The 16,514-nt window shown below is 45.9% G+C and overlaps 1 protein-coding gene across 6 annotated transcripts in view; it reads left to right on the top strand.

Moving 5' to 3' along the window:
- LOC124004433 (non-muscle caldesmon-like) overlaps nt 1–16,514 on the top strand; it is a 62,730-nt gene that overhangs the window by 38,668 nt on the left and 7,548 nt on the right. For 5 of the 6 annotated variants that reach the window (XM_046313249.1, XM_046313245.1, XM_046313246.1 and 2 more), the window contains 11 exons: nt 6,978–7,115; nt 7,324–7,714; nt 7,821–8,483; nt 9,088–9,108; nt 9,264–9,320; nt 9,603–9,875; nt 12,531–12,665; nt 13,633–13,676; nt 13,780–13,852; nt 14,240–14,374; nt 14,739–14,843. In XM_046313249.1, coding sequence (XP_046169205.1) covers nt 6,978–7,115; nt 7,324–7,714; nt 7,821–8,483; nt 9,088–9,108; nt 9,264–9,320; nt 9,603–9,875; nt 12,531–12,665; nt 13,633–13,676; nt 13,780–13,852; nt 14,240–14,374; nt 14,739–14,843 — 2,035 coding nt within the window. The remainder of the gene's footprint in view (nt 1–6,977; nt 7,116–7,323; nt 7,715–7,820; nt 8,484–9,087; nt 9,109–9,263; nt 9,321–9,602; nt 9,876–12,530; nt 12,666–13,632; nt 13,677–13,779; nt 13,853–14,239; nt 14,375–14,738; nt 14,844–16,514) is intronic. The other variant, XM_046313250.1, reaches the window with a different exon arrangement.

Raw genomic sequence — 16,514 nt, 5'->3', positions numbered from 1 at the left:
CCCTTCCTCCTGAACCTCCCATAGTCCCGCAGCCATATATGGGCTTGTAAGACAGATAATGACCAGTTGTGCTTGTACAATTTGAGTGTGTGTGTGTGTGCATGTGTTAGCACCTTTTTTTCTTTCGAAGAGTGTACAATCTAGAACCTAAAAAGGGTTCTTCGGCGGTCCCCATAGGAGAACCCTTTGAAGAACCCCTTTTGGTTCCAGGTAGAACCCATTTGAGTTCCATGTAGAACCGTTTACACAGAGGACTCTACGTGGAACCCAACATAATTATATCTGGAACAAAAAGGGTTCTCCTATGGAGACAGCCAAAGAATCCTTTCTGGAACCATTTTTTTTCTAAAAATATATCCAAGCATGTGCGTGAGTGTATGTGTGAAAGCACAGTATATGTACTGTAATGGTTTCTGTCTTTGTCTGAGCATATCCATGTGTTGGCCCAGCAAGCCCTGTGCAGTAGACAGGAACAGACAGAAGACTTGGATGGAGCGGCAGGCTGAAGTGATGACTGCTTAATGAGCTCGATTGCTTTGCTCATTCATTAGTGAACAGATTGGCTGGGCTGTTTGGAGAGTTCAGACCTCCGTCTGTGTGTGTGCGTGTGTGTGTGTGCGTGCGTGTCTGTGGAATTTAAGGGTGAGTACAATCGTTCGCAGACAAAGTCACGGATTACTGCAATGCATCATCTAAGCTGCCACTGTGACCACGCCTAAATGTCAGTTTGGATCTAGAAGCTTTCGTCCAGCGAAGAGGAATGGTTCTATTGCTCAGCAGGAAGCACCGCCAGCGTGTGGGTGTGTGAGAGAGAGAGAGAGAGAGAGAGAGAGAGAGAGAGAGAGAGAGAGAGAGAGAGAGAGAGAGAGAGAGAGAGAGAGAGAGAGAGAGAGAGAGAGAGAGAGAGAGAGAGAGAGAGAGAGAGAGAGAGAGAGAGAGAGAGAGAGAGAGAGAGAGAGAGAGAGAGAGAGAGAGAGAGAGAGAGAGAGACTACGTCTGTAGTGCTGCGCGTGTGCTGGACTGATCAAAAGGAAAAGTTCATTGAAATTGATGTCTTCAAAATCCCAGCCTCACTGCAGAATAAAGAACAGATTTGTCACATTTCAGTCTGTCTTTATACTGTAGACTTGGTTTAAAACATGTCCAGAAGAGACCAAGTATTCCCAATTGGAGCGTGAGTATCAATCTAAAAGTGTCACATCTCCGTCAACAGTCGAATGGAATAGGCTGTAAATGACAGCATCTGTATTGTTGGGTACAGGAGGCTGTGAGAAGTCACTGTATGTATGTCACTCTCTGTTTAATGAAGGAGACAACGATCGGTGCATTGTTTGTTTGCTCATGGATGAAACTACAGCCCATTGCATGTATGGTATCTACAATATTATCTGAAGTCCCATCAGCCCCTGCTCTGACTGTGGTCTGAAGGGCGGGCCTGCAGTTTTCTCACAGTCCGGCTCCTGCCCTGCATTTCCTGTGCAGCCTCACACACACGGGGCCTCGCTGCAGCACGGCCTGGGCCCGAGGACACGTTGTAGACGCTAGGATGTTTTGACTGCTGTTTTTATTTCAGAGCTGACAACTTGAGTCTCTCCCCCCCCCCATCCCCCCCTCCCCAATTGTTATAATCTGTAACATATCAACATGAGTATGTACAGTATGATGGTATTCTTGAAGAGAAATACTGATGGTTCAGACCTCAGAGCAACCTTTGTCATTCGGAAAACCCGCGCACTTCCTCCCCTCCCCAGCATCTGTAAATTATTGAGTGTGTGTGTATACACACAACATGACCAAAAGTATGTGGACACCTGCTCGTCAAACATCTCATGCCAAAATTGTGGGCATTAATGTCTAGTTTCACTCACGCTGCCAAACATACCCTCGTAAAACTGACTATCCTACCCATCCTTAGCCTCCAACACTCTATTCAGCAAACTGGATGTAGTCTATCACAGTGCCATACTTTTTGTTACCAAAGCCCCGTATACTACCCACCACTGCGACCTGTATGCTCTCGTTGGCAGGCCCTCACTACATATTTGTCGCCTAACCCACTGGCTCCAGGTCATCTAAGTCTTTGCTAGGTAAAGCCCCACCTTATCTCAGCTCACTCAGGTCACCATAGCAACACCCACACGTAGCAGACGCTCCAGCAGGTATATTTCACTGGTCATCCCCAAAGCCAACACTTCCTTTGGCCGCCTTTCCTTCCAGTTTTCTGCTGCCAATGACTGGAACGAATTACCCTCTCTAAATTTAAGCATCAGCTGTCAAAGCAGCTTACCGATCACTGTACCTGTACACATTCCATCTGTAAATAGCATACCCAACTACCTCATCCCCATATTATTACTTACCCTCCTGCTCTTTTGCACCCCCAATATCTATTTGCACATCTATAACTCCAGTGTTAATGCTACATTTTAACTATTTCACCTCTATGGCCTATTTATTGCCTACCTCCTTACATTTGCACACACTGTACATAGATTTTTCTATTGTGTTATTGACTGTACGTTTGTAACTGCTTTGCTTTATCTTGGCCAGGTCGTAGTTGTAAATGAGATCTTGTTCTCAACTGGCCTACCTGGTTAAATAAAGCCAATTTTTTATTATTTTTTCAATTGGTCCCCTCTTTGCTGCTATAACAGCCTCCACTCTTCTGGGAAGACTTTCCACTAGATATTGAAACATTGCTGCGGGGACTTCCTTCCATTCAGCCACAAGAGCATTAGTGAGGTCGAGTACGGATGTTGGGTGATTAGGCCTGGCTCACAGTCAGCGTTCCAATTCATCCCAAAAGTGTTTGATGGGGTTGAGGTAAGGGCTCTGTGCAGGTCAGTCAAGTTCTTTCACAATGATCTTGACAAACCATTTCTGTATGGACCTCGCTTTGTGCATGGGGTCATTGTCATGCTGAAAGAAGAAAAGGACCATCCCTAAACTTTTGCCACAAAGTTGGAAGCACAGAATTGTCTAGAATGTCATTGTATGCTCAAGCGTTAAAATGTCCCTTCACTGGAACTAAGGGGCCCGAACCATGAAAAACAGCCCCAGACCATTATTCATCCTCCACCAAAATGTATAGTTGGCACTATGCATTGGGGCAGGTAGCATTCTCCTGGCATCCGTCAAACTCGGATGCTTCCGTCGGACTGCCAGATAGTGAAGCGTGCTTCATCACTCCAGAGAACGCGTTTCCACTGCTCCAGAGGCCAATGGCGGCGAGCTTTACATCACTCCAGCTGACGCTTGGCATTGCACATAGTGATTTTAGGCTTGTGTGCGGCTGCTCGGCCATGGTCACCCATTTCATGAAGCTCCTGATGAACAGTTGTTGTGCTGAAGTTGCTTCCAGAGGAAGTTTGGAACTCGGTAGTGAGGAAAGACAATTTTTCGAGTCTAGGAGCAACAACGGCTCAGCCATTTCCACTTCAAAATAACAAAATAACAGTGGTCTAGGGCACTGCATTGCAGTGCTAGCTCTGCCACCAGAGACTCTGGGTTCGCGCCCAGGCTCTGTCGCTGCCGGCCGCGACCGGGAGGTCCGTGGGGCGACGCACAATTGGCCTAGTGTCGTCCGGGTTAGGGAGGGTTTGGCTGGTAGGGATGTCCTTGTCTCATTCCGCACTAGTGACTTCTGTGGCGGGCCGGGCGCGTGCACTGTGGCGGGCCGGGCGCGTGCACTGTGGCGGGCCGGGCGCGTATATGGTCCCACAGTTGACAGTACATGTCAAAGCAACCAGTCAGGATTGAGGGAAAGATGAATGGAGCAATGTACAGAGAGAGCCTTGATGAAACTGCTCCAAAGCACTAAGGACCTCAGACTGGGGCGAAGGTTCACCTTCCAACAGGACAATGACCTTAAGCACACAGCCAAGACAACACAGGAGTGGCTTCGAGACAAGTCTCTGAATGTCCTTGAGTGTCCCAGCCAGACCCTGGACTTGAACCCAATCGAACCTCAATCAAATGTATTTTTAAAACCCTTTTTACATCAGCCGATGTCACAGTTCTATACAGAAACCCAGCTTAAAACAGCAAGCAATGCAGATGTAGAAGCACGGTGGCTCTGAAAAACTCCCTACAAAGGCAGGAACCTAGGAAGAAACCTAGAGAGGAACCAGGCTCTGAGGGGTGGCCAGTGCTCTTCTGGCTGTGCCTTTTTTGAGATTATAACAGTACATGGCCAAGATGTTCAAATGTTCAGAGATGACCAGCAGGGTCAAATAATAACAATAATCACAGTGGTTGTAGAGGGTGCAACAGGTCAGCACCTCAGGAGTAAATGTCAGTTGGCTTTTCATAGCCGAACATCTCTAGAGAGACCTGAAAATATCTATGCAGCGACACTCCCCATCCAACCTGACAGAGCTTGAGAGGATCTGCAGAGAAGAATGGGAGAAACTCCCAAAATACAGGTGTCTCAAGCTTGTAGTGTCATACCCAAGAAGACACAAGTCTGTAATCGCTGCCAAAGGTGCTTCAACAAAGTACTGAGTAAAGGGTCTGAATACTTATGTAAATGTGATATTTCCGTTAAAAAAAGTATTATTTTTTTCTAAAAACGTTTTTTACTTTGTAATAATGGGGTATTGTGTGTAGGTTGGTGAGGGAGGAAAAAACTATTTAATACATTTTAGAATAAGGCTGTAACGTAACAAAAGGTGGAAAAAGTCAAAGGGTCTGAGTACTTTCCGAATGTACTGTATGTGTGTGTGTGTGTGGGGGGGGATAATACCCATTCTCTATCAACGGGACATTTCAAGCTCTCTGCTCACCTCATAAACAAGGCAAGAGACGGCATGGCATGCTCTGCAGCCACGGATCCTCTCACACACACACATGAGATGAATAAGGAAAGAGAGAAGGCAAGGCGATAATAAGAAGATTAGATTGTTTGATTTCTCCATTTCTCGCACCCTCCTATCTCCGTATCCCACTTTCCAGAGCTGAGACGATAAACCAAAAGTTATCATCTCCGAATAAACCAACCAGTTATCGTGGATATTTTCTTGATATGGTTTGTTGCGATAAATAATCTACCCCTACCATAGAAATGTGAAGTTTGAAATGAAACAAGTATGCTAATATGGGTGATTGTTAATGAACCACTTGATAGCTACAACATTTTGTAGTTGTAAGGTTAATAAAATTAAAATAAATTAAATGTGCTCCACATTAATGTGTCATTCAATTGGTCGTTATCGAGATAATTCAGTCAAGTTATCGTGATATGGATTTTGGTTTCTCTTTATCTTGGCTGGGAGTCCAGTTGATGAGCATTGTGCTCCCTCTGGGGCTCTCCCTATTCTCTCTCTCTCTTTCATCTCGGTGACGTGTTGATTCACAACACATACATACCTGTGTGTGTTATCAGTCTGACCTTCCTCCACCACGACACTATGCATCCATCCATCCATCCGCCGTTTTTCTGTAATTCCTCTGGAGGTCAGATCACTGGGAGACAACATGGTGGATCAGTACAGGGTCACGTGTTTGACTGACGAGACCTGATAATTCATCTTTGAATAGTTTGTGAGACCGTCGGCACTACTGTGCAGTGTAAGGTCTATGGCTGGATCATCTCTCTCAAAGCAGTATGAGATTGTTGGTTAGACGGATGAGCAGTCTGAACTTTAGCGTTTTCCTGTTAGTCTGAACCTGTGTGTAGCTCCATTTAGCATGTTCTTTGTCTGTAGTGTAAACCCATCTACAAATGAATCTGTTTAAGACAGCTCTTTTAAAAGCTGTGGCTGTATCTACAGTAAGGTGTCTTAAATACGTGTATGTACTGTATATAATCACACTTTGGGACATAAGGATTAGGCCATGACTACATGGCAGATTTAGTGTTGTATAAAGAATGGAGATGGAATGAGGCTCTTCTCAGCCCAACATACTGTATGTTTGTACCTGCCTATATACACACAATTTACATTCACCTCCCATGTAGATAACTGTAACAGAGACCAAGTCCAGTACATCACTTCTCTCTGCTTCCCCATCTCCATGTTTGGTTAAAGACCAAGATTGCATCCCAAATGGCATCCTATTCCCTACTAATTGCACTACTTTTGACCAGAGCCCTATAGTGTTATGCAGGTGAATGAGGACCAAAAAGCGACTTAACGGAAACAGAGTCTTTATTCACGTCTTAAACAAAAGCGATAATCCTAATGCAAAAACAGAAAAACTGAAATCCACTCGTCAGTAGAGAGGAATGACTGGAGACGCGACCACAGACTGCAGGTCGCTTCGGGAAGGCACCGGCCGTAGCAGACATTGACACCTGCTCACACGCAGCATCTGAAGAAGGCAAAACACGACAGGGCGGAACAAGGACACAGAACAGCGAACATCAAGCAAGGATCCGACAAGGACAGAAGCGGAAAACAGAGGGAGAAATAGGGACTCTAATCAGAGGGCAAAATAGGGGACAGGTGTGAAAAGAGTAAATGAGGTAGTTAGGAGAATGAGGAACAGCTGGGAGCAGGAACGGAACGATAGAGAGAGAGAGCGAGAGAGGGAGAGAGGGAGGGGGAGAGAGGGATAAAAAGAGGGAAAGAACCTAATAAGACCAGCAGAGGGAAACGAATAGAAGGGAAGCACAGAGACAAGACATGATAACCAATGACAAAACATGACATATAGGCCCTGGTCAAAAGTAGTGCACTCAATAGGGAATAGGGTGCCATTTGGGACACAATGTAAGCAACTCCCCAGGGTGGAAATAAATGTCCGGAAGCTTATAAATGTCCCTCTGTAAAACGCTTGATGAAACAAAAAATTGATTTCTTACAATTGTTATGTGAGCCACTATAGGTGAAAATAATTGTAGTGATGGTTTGGTATGTATGGGAATCCTAATGATATGCAATAGGCATTGGGATAATATCAGTCATTTGTATGGCAGTAATAATTGTACGCAAAAGGCTAACATCTCCCATTTATGTGTACTTGGCTTGTTTCAGGGGCTTCAGCACAACTGATGATGATGAGGAGGCGGCTCGCGAGCGTAGGAGAAACGCTCGTGAGGAACGAATGAAAAAGGCGGAGATGGAGGAGTCTAGCAGCAGCACCGTGACAACAGAGGTCAACAACACTCACAGGTAGAGAACACAGGACACGCAGAACATGAACAAATCCTTGAAAACCAAAATGTCTTCCACAAATTTTAGGTAGAACCACCCCATTCTCCCTACTGAACAAGACCCTGATCTGTATAAAGAACCCATCTGGTAACAATAATATAAGTTCCAGTGTTAACCAATAGCTTGTCTACAACTAATTCATTCTGTTTTCCCCTCCACTCCACAGTGTGACAGAGACAGAGTCCTCCTCCACCGGTGCAGAGGTGAGCTCCTCAGCAGGTGATGGGGATGACGTGGTACTCCTGGACCGCCTGGCCAAGCGGGAGGAACGCAGACAGAAGAGGTTGAAAGAGGCACTAGATAGACAGAAGGAGTTCGACCCTACCATCACCGATGGTAATGAGAACAGCCAGGAGGAGCCCTTCCCTAGCGGGCGCCACCGAGGCACAGAGGAGGAGAAGGAGGAGAAACCAGCCCAGGAGGAAGTAACCACCAACTCCTGGAGTAGAGAGGAGGAGAAGGAGGTGAAAGAAGAGGAGGCGACGCCAAAGGAGGAAGAGACTGAACCCGTCACAGAGCCTGAGAGAGCTGAGGAGGTGGAGGAAGAGAAGAAAGAGGTAAAGTATGGCTTCCTAGAGTAACGTTAAAGGGCATAAATGTTGGATGGGAGGTTTTGTTATTTACAGGAAGTTATATTGACACAAAATGTACTTTATCTCATAGGAAGACATTGAAGAAACACAAATAGTACAAGAGAAATGTATTGAATTTGTTGTACCCGCTGCACCACTACAAGAGTGCGGGTTTGAAATATCAATTATGCCCAAGATGGCAGTAGAGGATAAATCTGTTGATGAGATCTCTAAGAAAGAAGAGGAAGAAAAACAGAAAAAAGAGTTGGAAGAAAAAGAGGCTGCAGCAAAACTCAAGAAAGAGGCTGAGGAAAAGGTTGAAAAAGAAAGGAAAGAAGCTGAAGAGAAAGCTGCAAAACTTAAAAAAGAAGAGGAAGAGAAAGCTGCAAAACTTAAAAAAGAAGAGGAAGAGAAAGCTGCAAAACTTAAAAAAGAAGAGGAAAAAGCTGCAAAATTGAAGAAAGAAGAAGAAAAAAATGCACAACTCAAGAAAGAGGCTGAAGAAAAAGAAAAGGCTGTAAACCTGAAGAGAGAGGCTGAAGAAAAAGAAAAAGCTGCAAAACTCAACGAAGAAAAAGCTGCAAAAATCAAGAAAGGAGAAGAAGAAGAAAAAGCTGCAAAACTCAAGAAAGAAGCTGAAGAGAAAGCTGCAAAACTCAAGAAAGAAGCTGAAGAGAAAGCTGAAAAACTCAAGAAAGAAGCTGAAGAGAAAGCTAAACAATCAAAGCAAGCAGAGGGAAAAAATCAAGTTGAGGTATCAGTGTGACTTTTAGGGTGATTGCCTCCATTCACATCCTGGATAACTCCAATGTTCCTCATATCTACTGTATCATAATACAGTACGCTCAATAATACAGTTATATTCAAGATATTTTAAATGACACATTGTTGAGGATATATTTGGGTTATCCAGGTTTTTGCTGCGTTTTACATCTTCGCTGTTTGGGCCCCTTCCATATCCACATTCTCCCATGCTTTAAGGTGTGGTCACAGATCTCAGAGTGGTCACGATGTGTTGCTTTGCATCATTGAGAACTTGGGCAGTTGTGTCCTAGTCTGGTCCCAGATCTGTTTGTTCTGTCCTGCCAATTCCTATGATCATTGTCATGCCAAACTGAGCCATAGAAGTTGGCACGAACAGATCAGCAACCAGGCTAAGTTATGTCACAGTGTTGTCACAGTGTGTGTGTGTGTCTGTGGTCAGCATCAACGTACATCTGCATTGCTCTCACCTTGCAGGCTGCAGTGGGACACCATTGTATGGCAATTTGCCTGGCTTCTACAGTTCACATATGTAGATAGATGCCACAGTTATCTGACTTCCCTTGTTATGTTTCCCTGTGTTCCTGCCCACCAAGGAGGAAAAGTCCAAAAAGCGGGTAAGATCAAGTGGAAATGTCGACTCAAATAGAAATATTATGTCGGTGATGATCTAAATCATAGATTGTAAAAAAATGTCCATATTATGCTGGACACCATTTGTTTATTTTCTCTAACTTTGTCTTTGTTTCTACGTCGTTGGACTTTGATGCAGGAGGCTACGAAGGTGGAGTTGGAGAAACCGAAGTTAAGATCAGTGAGGAAAGACGAAGTGAGCATCATTTTCTGTCCACCCGACAAAACAGTTGCCTTGTTATACTACCACCGTTTGTTGCATTCATTACCTATTCTCTACATCTATGCTTTTTATTGGTGTAGAACTCATCCACTGGTCTGTTGCTCATCCACTGGTCCGTCACTCATCAATTGGTTTCCATTGGTGAATTGATAGAAATAGATAAAGCATGTTGGATGGGGTATTGTAATCTCATTCCAATGATAGACCAATGGATTCATGATAGACCCCTATCTATCTGTGCCCTCTATTGAACAGAAGGAGTCCTCCCTCTCCAAGCAGCAGAACGGCGGAGTGGCGCGCTCCGCCGAGGACCAGGAGCGCCTGGAGGCGGAGCGTAAGCTGGAGGAGCTGAAGCGGCGTCGTGACGAGGCGGACAGCGAGGAGTTTGAGAAGATGAAGCAGAAACAGCACGAGTCTGAGGCCGAGCTGGAGGAGCTGAAGAAGAAGAGGGAGGGGAGGAAGAAGGTCATTGAGGAGGAAGAGAAGCAGAAGAAGGCAGAGCTGGCTGAAAAGAAGGCCAAGGAGCAGGTGGGTGGGGATGTAGAGACAGACAGACAGGTGGGAACTGGGGACGGACAAACAGACAGATGTGGAATGTCCCTGCAGTGGATAGCAGCCGTTGTACGGGCTCCTGACCAATTCCGCTATGTTGTGGAGGTTTTTAACGCTGATCTTAACTTATTTTGTACATAATGTCCCCGAAAATAGCTTCTGGAGATCAGAACAGCTATCACTAATCTCGATTTGGGATGACAGTTCATACCTCAACTCGTCTACAGTTCTGGATGCTCTGTTCACTAGATCAAGCCCTAATTCCCCGGGACTCGAAAGAGGAAGCGACGGCGGAAAAGTGGCAGACGAGCCGGGCATCCTTACGAGACTACGTTGGCGACCAAATAAACTGCCTTTACCCTCCATTCTGTTTGAGAACGTACAGTCACTAGAGAACAAACTGTACCAGCTCCATTTGAGTCTATCTATTCAACGGGACCTGGAGAACTGTACTATTCTGTGATTCTTGGAGACGTGGCTGAACAAAGACATGGATAATATACATCTTGCATCAATGCATCGTCAAGACCTGTCAGCAGCCTTGAGGAAGATGAGGGGGGAGGTGTGTGTCTCTTTGTTAACAACAGCTGGTGTGCAATGAGACTACACTGTTTACTAAGAGTTTTTATCTACATTTTTCATAGCTGTCTATTTACCACCACAAACCGATGCTGCCACTAAGACCACACTCAACAAGCTGTATAGGGCCATAAGCAAACAAGCAAATGCACACCCAGAGGCAACGATTCCTGTGGCCGGTGTTTTTAAAGCAGTGAAACTGAAATCCCTTTTACCTCATTTTTATCAGCATGTCACCTGTGCAAGTAGAGGCGACAAAATTATAGATCACCTTTACTCGACACACAGAAAAGTATTAGAGGACTTCCCGAGTGGTGCAGTGGTCTAAGGCACTAGAGATTCTGGGTTCGAGTCCAGGCTCTGTTGCGACCGGGAGACCCATGGGGCAGCGCACAATTGGCCCAGCGTCTTCTGGGTTAGGGGGAAATTTGGCCGGCAGGGATGTCCTATCGTGCACTAGCAACTCCTGCGGCGGGCCGGGTGCAGTGCACGCTGACACGGTCGCCAGGCGTACGATGTTTTCTCCGACACATTGGTGCGGCTGGCTTCCGAGTTGTGTCAAGCTTGGTTGGGTTGTGTTTTGGAGGACACAAGGCTCTCGACCTTCGCCTCTCCCGAGTCCGTACGGGAGTTGCAGCGATGAGACAAGACTGTAACTACCAATTGGATACCACGAAATTGGGGAGAAAAAGGGGTAAAAATAGTATTAGAGGTTAAAATAGTATTAGAGGTTATCTCTCACCCTCCCTTTTGCAAATCTGCCAACAACTCTCTCCTCCTGTTCCTGCTTACAAGTACAAACTCAAACAGGAAGTACTAGTCATGTGCGCGATACGGAAGTGGTCCAATGAAATGGATGCTAAACTACAGGACCATTTCGCTAGCACAGACTGGAATATATTCCAGGATTCATCTGATAACATACACCACACCAGTCACCGTATGTACATATCCCAACCAGAAGCAATGGATTACAGGCAACATCCGCAGTGAGCTAAAGACTAGAGTTGCCACTTTCAAGGAGCGGGACATTAATCTGGACACTTATAAGAAATCCCGCTACGACTATGATGTGGTGAGGGTAGGCAACAACACATCTGCCACGCTGACCCTCAACATGGGGGACCATCAGGGGTGCGTGCTTAGTCCCCTCCTGTACTCCCTGTTCATCCATGACTGCGTGGTCGCGCACCACTCCAACACCATCATTAAGTTGGCTGACAACACAACGTTGGTAGGCCTGATCACCAACAACCATGAGACAGCCTATAGGGAGAAGATCAGTGACCTGGCAGTGTGGTGCCATGACAGCAACCTCTCCCTCAGCATCAGCAAGACAAAGGAGCTGATTGTGGACTGCAGGAAACGGGAGGGCTGAGCACGCCCCCATCCACATCGACGTGGCAGTAGTAGAGGGGATTGAGAGCTTCAAATTCCTCAGTGTCCACATAACTATTGAATTAACATGGTCAATACACACCAACACATTCAGGAAGGCACAGCAATGACTCTTCCCACTAAGGAGGCTGAAAAGATTTGGTATGGGCCCTCAGATCCTCAAAAAGGCAACTTGTTGGTATATGACCGCAAGGCGCTATACAGGGTCGTGCGAACGGCCCAGTACATCACTGGGGCCAAGCTCCTTATCATCCAGGACCTCTATACCAGGCGATATCAGAGGAAGGCCCTAAAAATGTTCAAAGGCTCTAACCTCCCAAGTTATAGACTGTTCTCTCTGCTACCGCATGGCAAGCGGTACCGATGCACCAACAGGACCCTGAACAGCTTCTACCACCAAGCCATAAGAGAGCTAAATAGTTACCCAAACAGCTACCCAGACTACCTGTATTGACTCTTTTGAATCACTACCTGCTTTATTGAACAGCTAAATTATTTAAAAAAAACATGTTTTCACCCCATTTCAGAACGTTTTCTTCAATTTTGTGCCTAGTAAAAAAACCTAACCCTAGCTTCATGTCTTCATCCCGGGTTTAACCTTAACCCTAACGATAACAATGATGGTTAAATGGGCTATTGCTCTGGTTCTAACAGGAGGAGAGGAAGAGGTTGAAGGAAGAGATAGAGCAAAGAAGAAAAGACGCTGCAGAGAAGAAGAAACAGATGATCGAGGAATCGGGCGACGGAGACAAGAAACCCTTCACATTGGGTGTCACGCCCAAGGGCAAGGTGAGGCCCTATAGGCTTCCGCTACAGATGATACCATTACAGTAACTGAGAGAGATCCGTTGACGATTAACAAAAGCTATCGCCTATAGATATTGTGTCCATATTGATGTGCAATGTCTTCCCATAAAGCAATACAATGCAACACCTTCAGTAAAGATCCACAGAATTATTCTCATACAAACATGGGGAACTGCTATGTAATTAATTAATTGTTAAGCCTGTTTCTATTTCCTCTGAATGATAGACAGCTTTTCATAAAAACAGAAATTCTCCATGACAAGTGCAGATCAGGGATTTTCCTGCTGGTTTCACAACTGTGCTCAAATATGGGTGTTTAGAGGAGGTCTAGGACTGAGAGGAATTTATTGTGACAAGTATTTTGGGAGCATCCACAGCTAGCAGTGTGTGTGTGTGTGTGTGTGTGTGTGTGTGTGTGTGTGTGTGTGTGTGTGTGTGTGTGTGTGTGTGTGTGTGTGTGTGTGTGTGTGTGTGTGTGTGTGTGTGTGTGTGTGTGTGTGTGTGTGTGTGTGTGTGTGTGTGTACGTGTGTGCCTGCCTGAGTGTAAGGCTTGCATGTGTTTGTGCGCACATTCGTTATGGACTTGTCATTTATCATAAACAGCAGCTCTGGGTTCCCGGCCCGGGGCTCAGGAGCTGACAGGACCCTGCTTATACTGGCTCTGTGACAGTATAGTCTCACAGAGCCAGAAAATATAGTCTCTGACTCCTCAACCCAACACTGAGTCATCACCATTGGGTTCACTTTGTTCAGATCTCACAGAACTAACTGCCCAAGAATGGTACGAATTTTAGTCTAAAGGGAGAAAAGACGAAATGGAAAGAGAGGGACCGAGGAGGTGAAAGAGAGGGAGAGAGAGAGAGCAGCAGACAATTGCATCACCTGTGTGTTGCATGTCAACAGTGTGTTTACAAGTGTAATTAAGTTAGTCTATTCTCTGTGTTTATAGATTGGGGAGAGAGCAGAATTCCTGAACCAGAGAGCCCAGAAAGGGTGAGCATTCCTTGCCTTTTACTTCTACTATGGTATTCATGTAAACCTTCAGTCTAGAGTGTACTGCATTGTACTCACGGTTTGTGTGTTCTCGCTCCTACAGCTGTAAGACATCACATGCTCCCATTGTCTCCAAGATAGGCAACAGACTGGACCTATACACTGCTGCAGTTCAGGTAAGGCATAGACACATCCTAAATGCATAGTGTTCCAGGGCATCGTGAGGCCGACTCATCATGTCATAAGATGACAGAATGAGTACAAAAATTCAATAAAAAGCTATGAGGCAGAAATGAGGTGATTGTGTCTTGTTGAGGACCTTTTTGTCCATTTGTAGTCATCATTGTGAATTGAGAAGTGGCTCTCATCTGACTTTTATGGTTAAATAAAGGTTAAATAACTAAATACGTGGAATACAAACACAATCACTTGTCTCCTAGTTTCTCTATTTATTTATTTTTAAGTGGCATTGTCTTGATGTCTGACTGTAAGTCGCTCTGGATAAGCGCATCTGCTAAATGACCAAAATGTACAAATGAAATGTCTCCTTTCCCTCTCCATAGACCAACCGGGATGTGAGGTCTCCTAAGTCTCCGGTCTCAGACCTGCCAGAGACACCAAGCATCCGCAACATCAAGAGCATGTGGGAGAAAGGGAACGTTGGGGTGGCCACTGAAAGCCCCAAGCCTATGAATAAGGTGAGGGAGGAGAGGGAGTCAGGAGAGGGACGGGGAGACATGGATGAAGGAGAGAGAGAGTGTGTGGGGGGGGGATTGAGAGAGGGAAAGGGAGAGAGGGAGAAGAAGGGCAGCAGGTAGCCTAGCGATTAAGAGAGTTGGGCCAGTAAGTGGAATGTCGCTCGTTTGAATCCCCGAGCTGACGAGGTGAAACATCTGTTGATGTGCCCTTGAGCACTTAACCCTAATTGCTCCTGTAAGGCGCTCTGGATGAGAGCATCTGCTAAATGACTCAAATTTCAAAATAAGAAGCGATTGGGAGACAGGAGGACAATCGCTGACTGTAAGTCATGAATGACGGCATACTTCTCCATCTTCTTCCCAGGATGCTGCTGATATTAAAGTGGGTGTGGCTGGACTGACCAAAGGCTGGGGCAAGAGCCCAGCAGACACTGGCAAGGCAGCTGCAGCCGCAGCTGAGAAGGCTGACGTAAGGACAAACACACACGATTGAGCTCTTTAACTTTAACTTAAATATGGCTAGCTGTAGTCTAATGACCCCAAATGGCCGACCTGGTGAGTCTATACGATCATCCATTTGTCTTTCAACTTGTGACCTACACTAGTGGAAACACGCTGAAATAGGATTTATATACGCATCATGTCAGACGTGGAGACACTACACAAACGGTCTGGGAGCACTGCGAACGTATTGCCTGGTTGGAGGTGTGACTGCAGGGTACATTGAAAACCATTGGCTCCTAATTCCAACATGCAGGACTGAGTGAAATAAAACAAATAGTATCTGGGGTCCCTTCTTCTTGGCCTTCCTGCAACACCTGGTGTTGTAGGTGTCCTAGAGGGCAGGCAATGGGCACCCAATGGTGCATTCGGCTGTGCATATCATCCTCTGAAGCACCTCGCGGTCCGCGGCAGTGGAGTTGCCGTACCAGGCTGTGATGCAGCCCGACAGTACGCTCTCGATGAGCCCTCGGGGACAGGCCCGAATTTCTTCAGCATCCCGAGGTTGAAGAGTCGCTGTCGGGGCATTCTTCACCACGGTGTCCATGTGGTTTTACCATTTCAGCTTCTCTGAGATGTGTACGCCAAGGAATTTGAAGTTATCGACCGTCTCCACAGCAGCTGCGTTGATGAGGATGGAGGTTGTCATTCAGTTCAGTTACCTTCCCTTTCTTGGGCACTGGGATGATAGTGGGTATCTTGAGTGGCCACCTGAGCTACAGAGACATTGAAAATGTCAGAGAACAGCCAGCTGGTCTGCACATTGCCTTGCTAGGGTTAACACGTTTGAATGACTTACATACGTTCTCATTGAATACCATGAGCCTGTAGCCCATGTCATCAGGGTCTCTCCTCGGGAGCTCAGGGCCATTATGCTTGAATCATGCGAAAAAGGTGTTTAGCTAGGGTGGGTGGTGTTGGTGATCGCGATGCACCTGGCTTTCTTTTCGTAATCCGTGATTGTTAGGAGCCCCTGCCACATACGCCTTGTGTCTGACCCGCTGAATCTCGACAGATCTGCGTAGGTTGTATCTGTACTGTTCAACCAAACTATTATCTCCAGTCACCTGTTCATAAGCAGCATCTCTCTCTTTCAATTTCAGGCGAGAAAAAGACCAAACAAACAACAGAAGTACGATAGTTAGGTGGCAGGATGCCAACATACACTACATGACCAAAAGTATGTGGACACCTGCTTGTTGAACATCTGATTCAAAAACATGGGTATTAATACGGAGTTGGTCCCCTTTCTGCTGCTATAACAGCCTCCACTCTTCTGGGAAGACTTTCCACTAGATATTGAAACATTGCTGCGGGGACTTCCTTCCATTCAGCCACAAGAGCATTAGTGAGGTCGAGTACAGATGTTGGGCGATTAGGCCAGGCTCGTAGTCGGCATTCCAATTCATCCCAAAGGTGTTTGATGGGGTTGAGGTCAGGGCTCTGTGCAGGACAGTCAAGTTCTTCCACACAGATCTCAACAAACCATTTCTGTATGGACCTTGCCTTGCACACAGGGTCATTGTCATGCTGAAACAGGAAAGGGCCTTCCCCAAACTGTTGCCACAAAGTTGGAAGCACAGAATTGTCTAGAATGTCATTGTATGCTGTAGCTTTAAGATTTCCCTTCACTGGAACT

The sequence above is a fragment of the Oncorhynchus gorbuscha genome, linkage group LG02, assembly GCF_021184085.1.
Source record: "Oncorhynchus gorbuscha isolate QuinsamMale2020 ecotype Even-year linkage group LG02, OgorEven_v1.0, whole genome shotgun sequence".
Classification (NCBI taxonomy): domain Eukaryota; kingdom Metazoa; phylum Chordata; class Actinopteri; order Salmoniformes; family Salmonidae; genus Oncorhynchus; species Oncorhynchus gorbuscha.
Note: the sequence above shows the minus strand (reverse complement) of the source record. Positions and strands in the feature narration are given on the sequence as shown.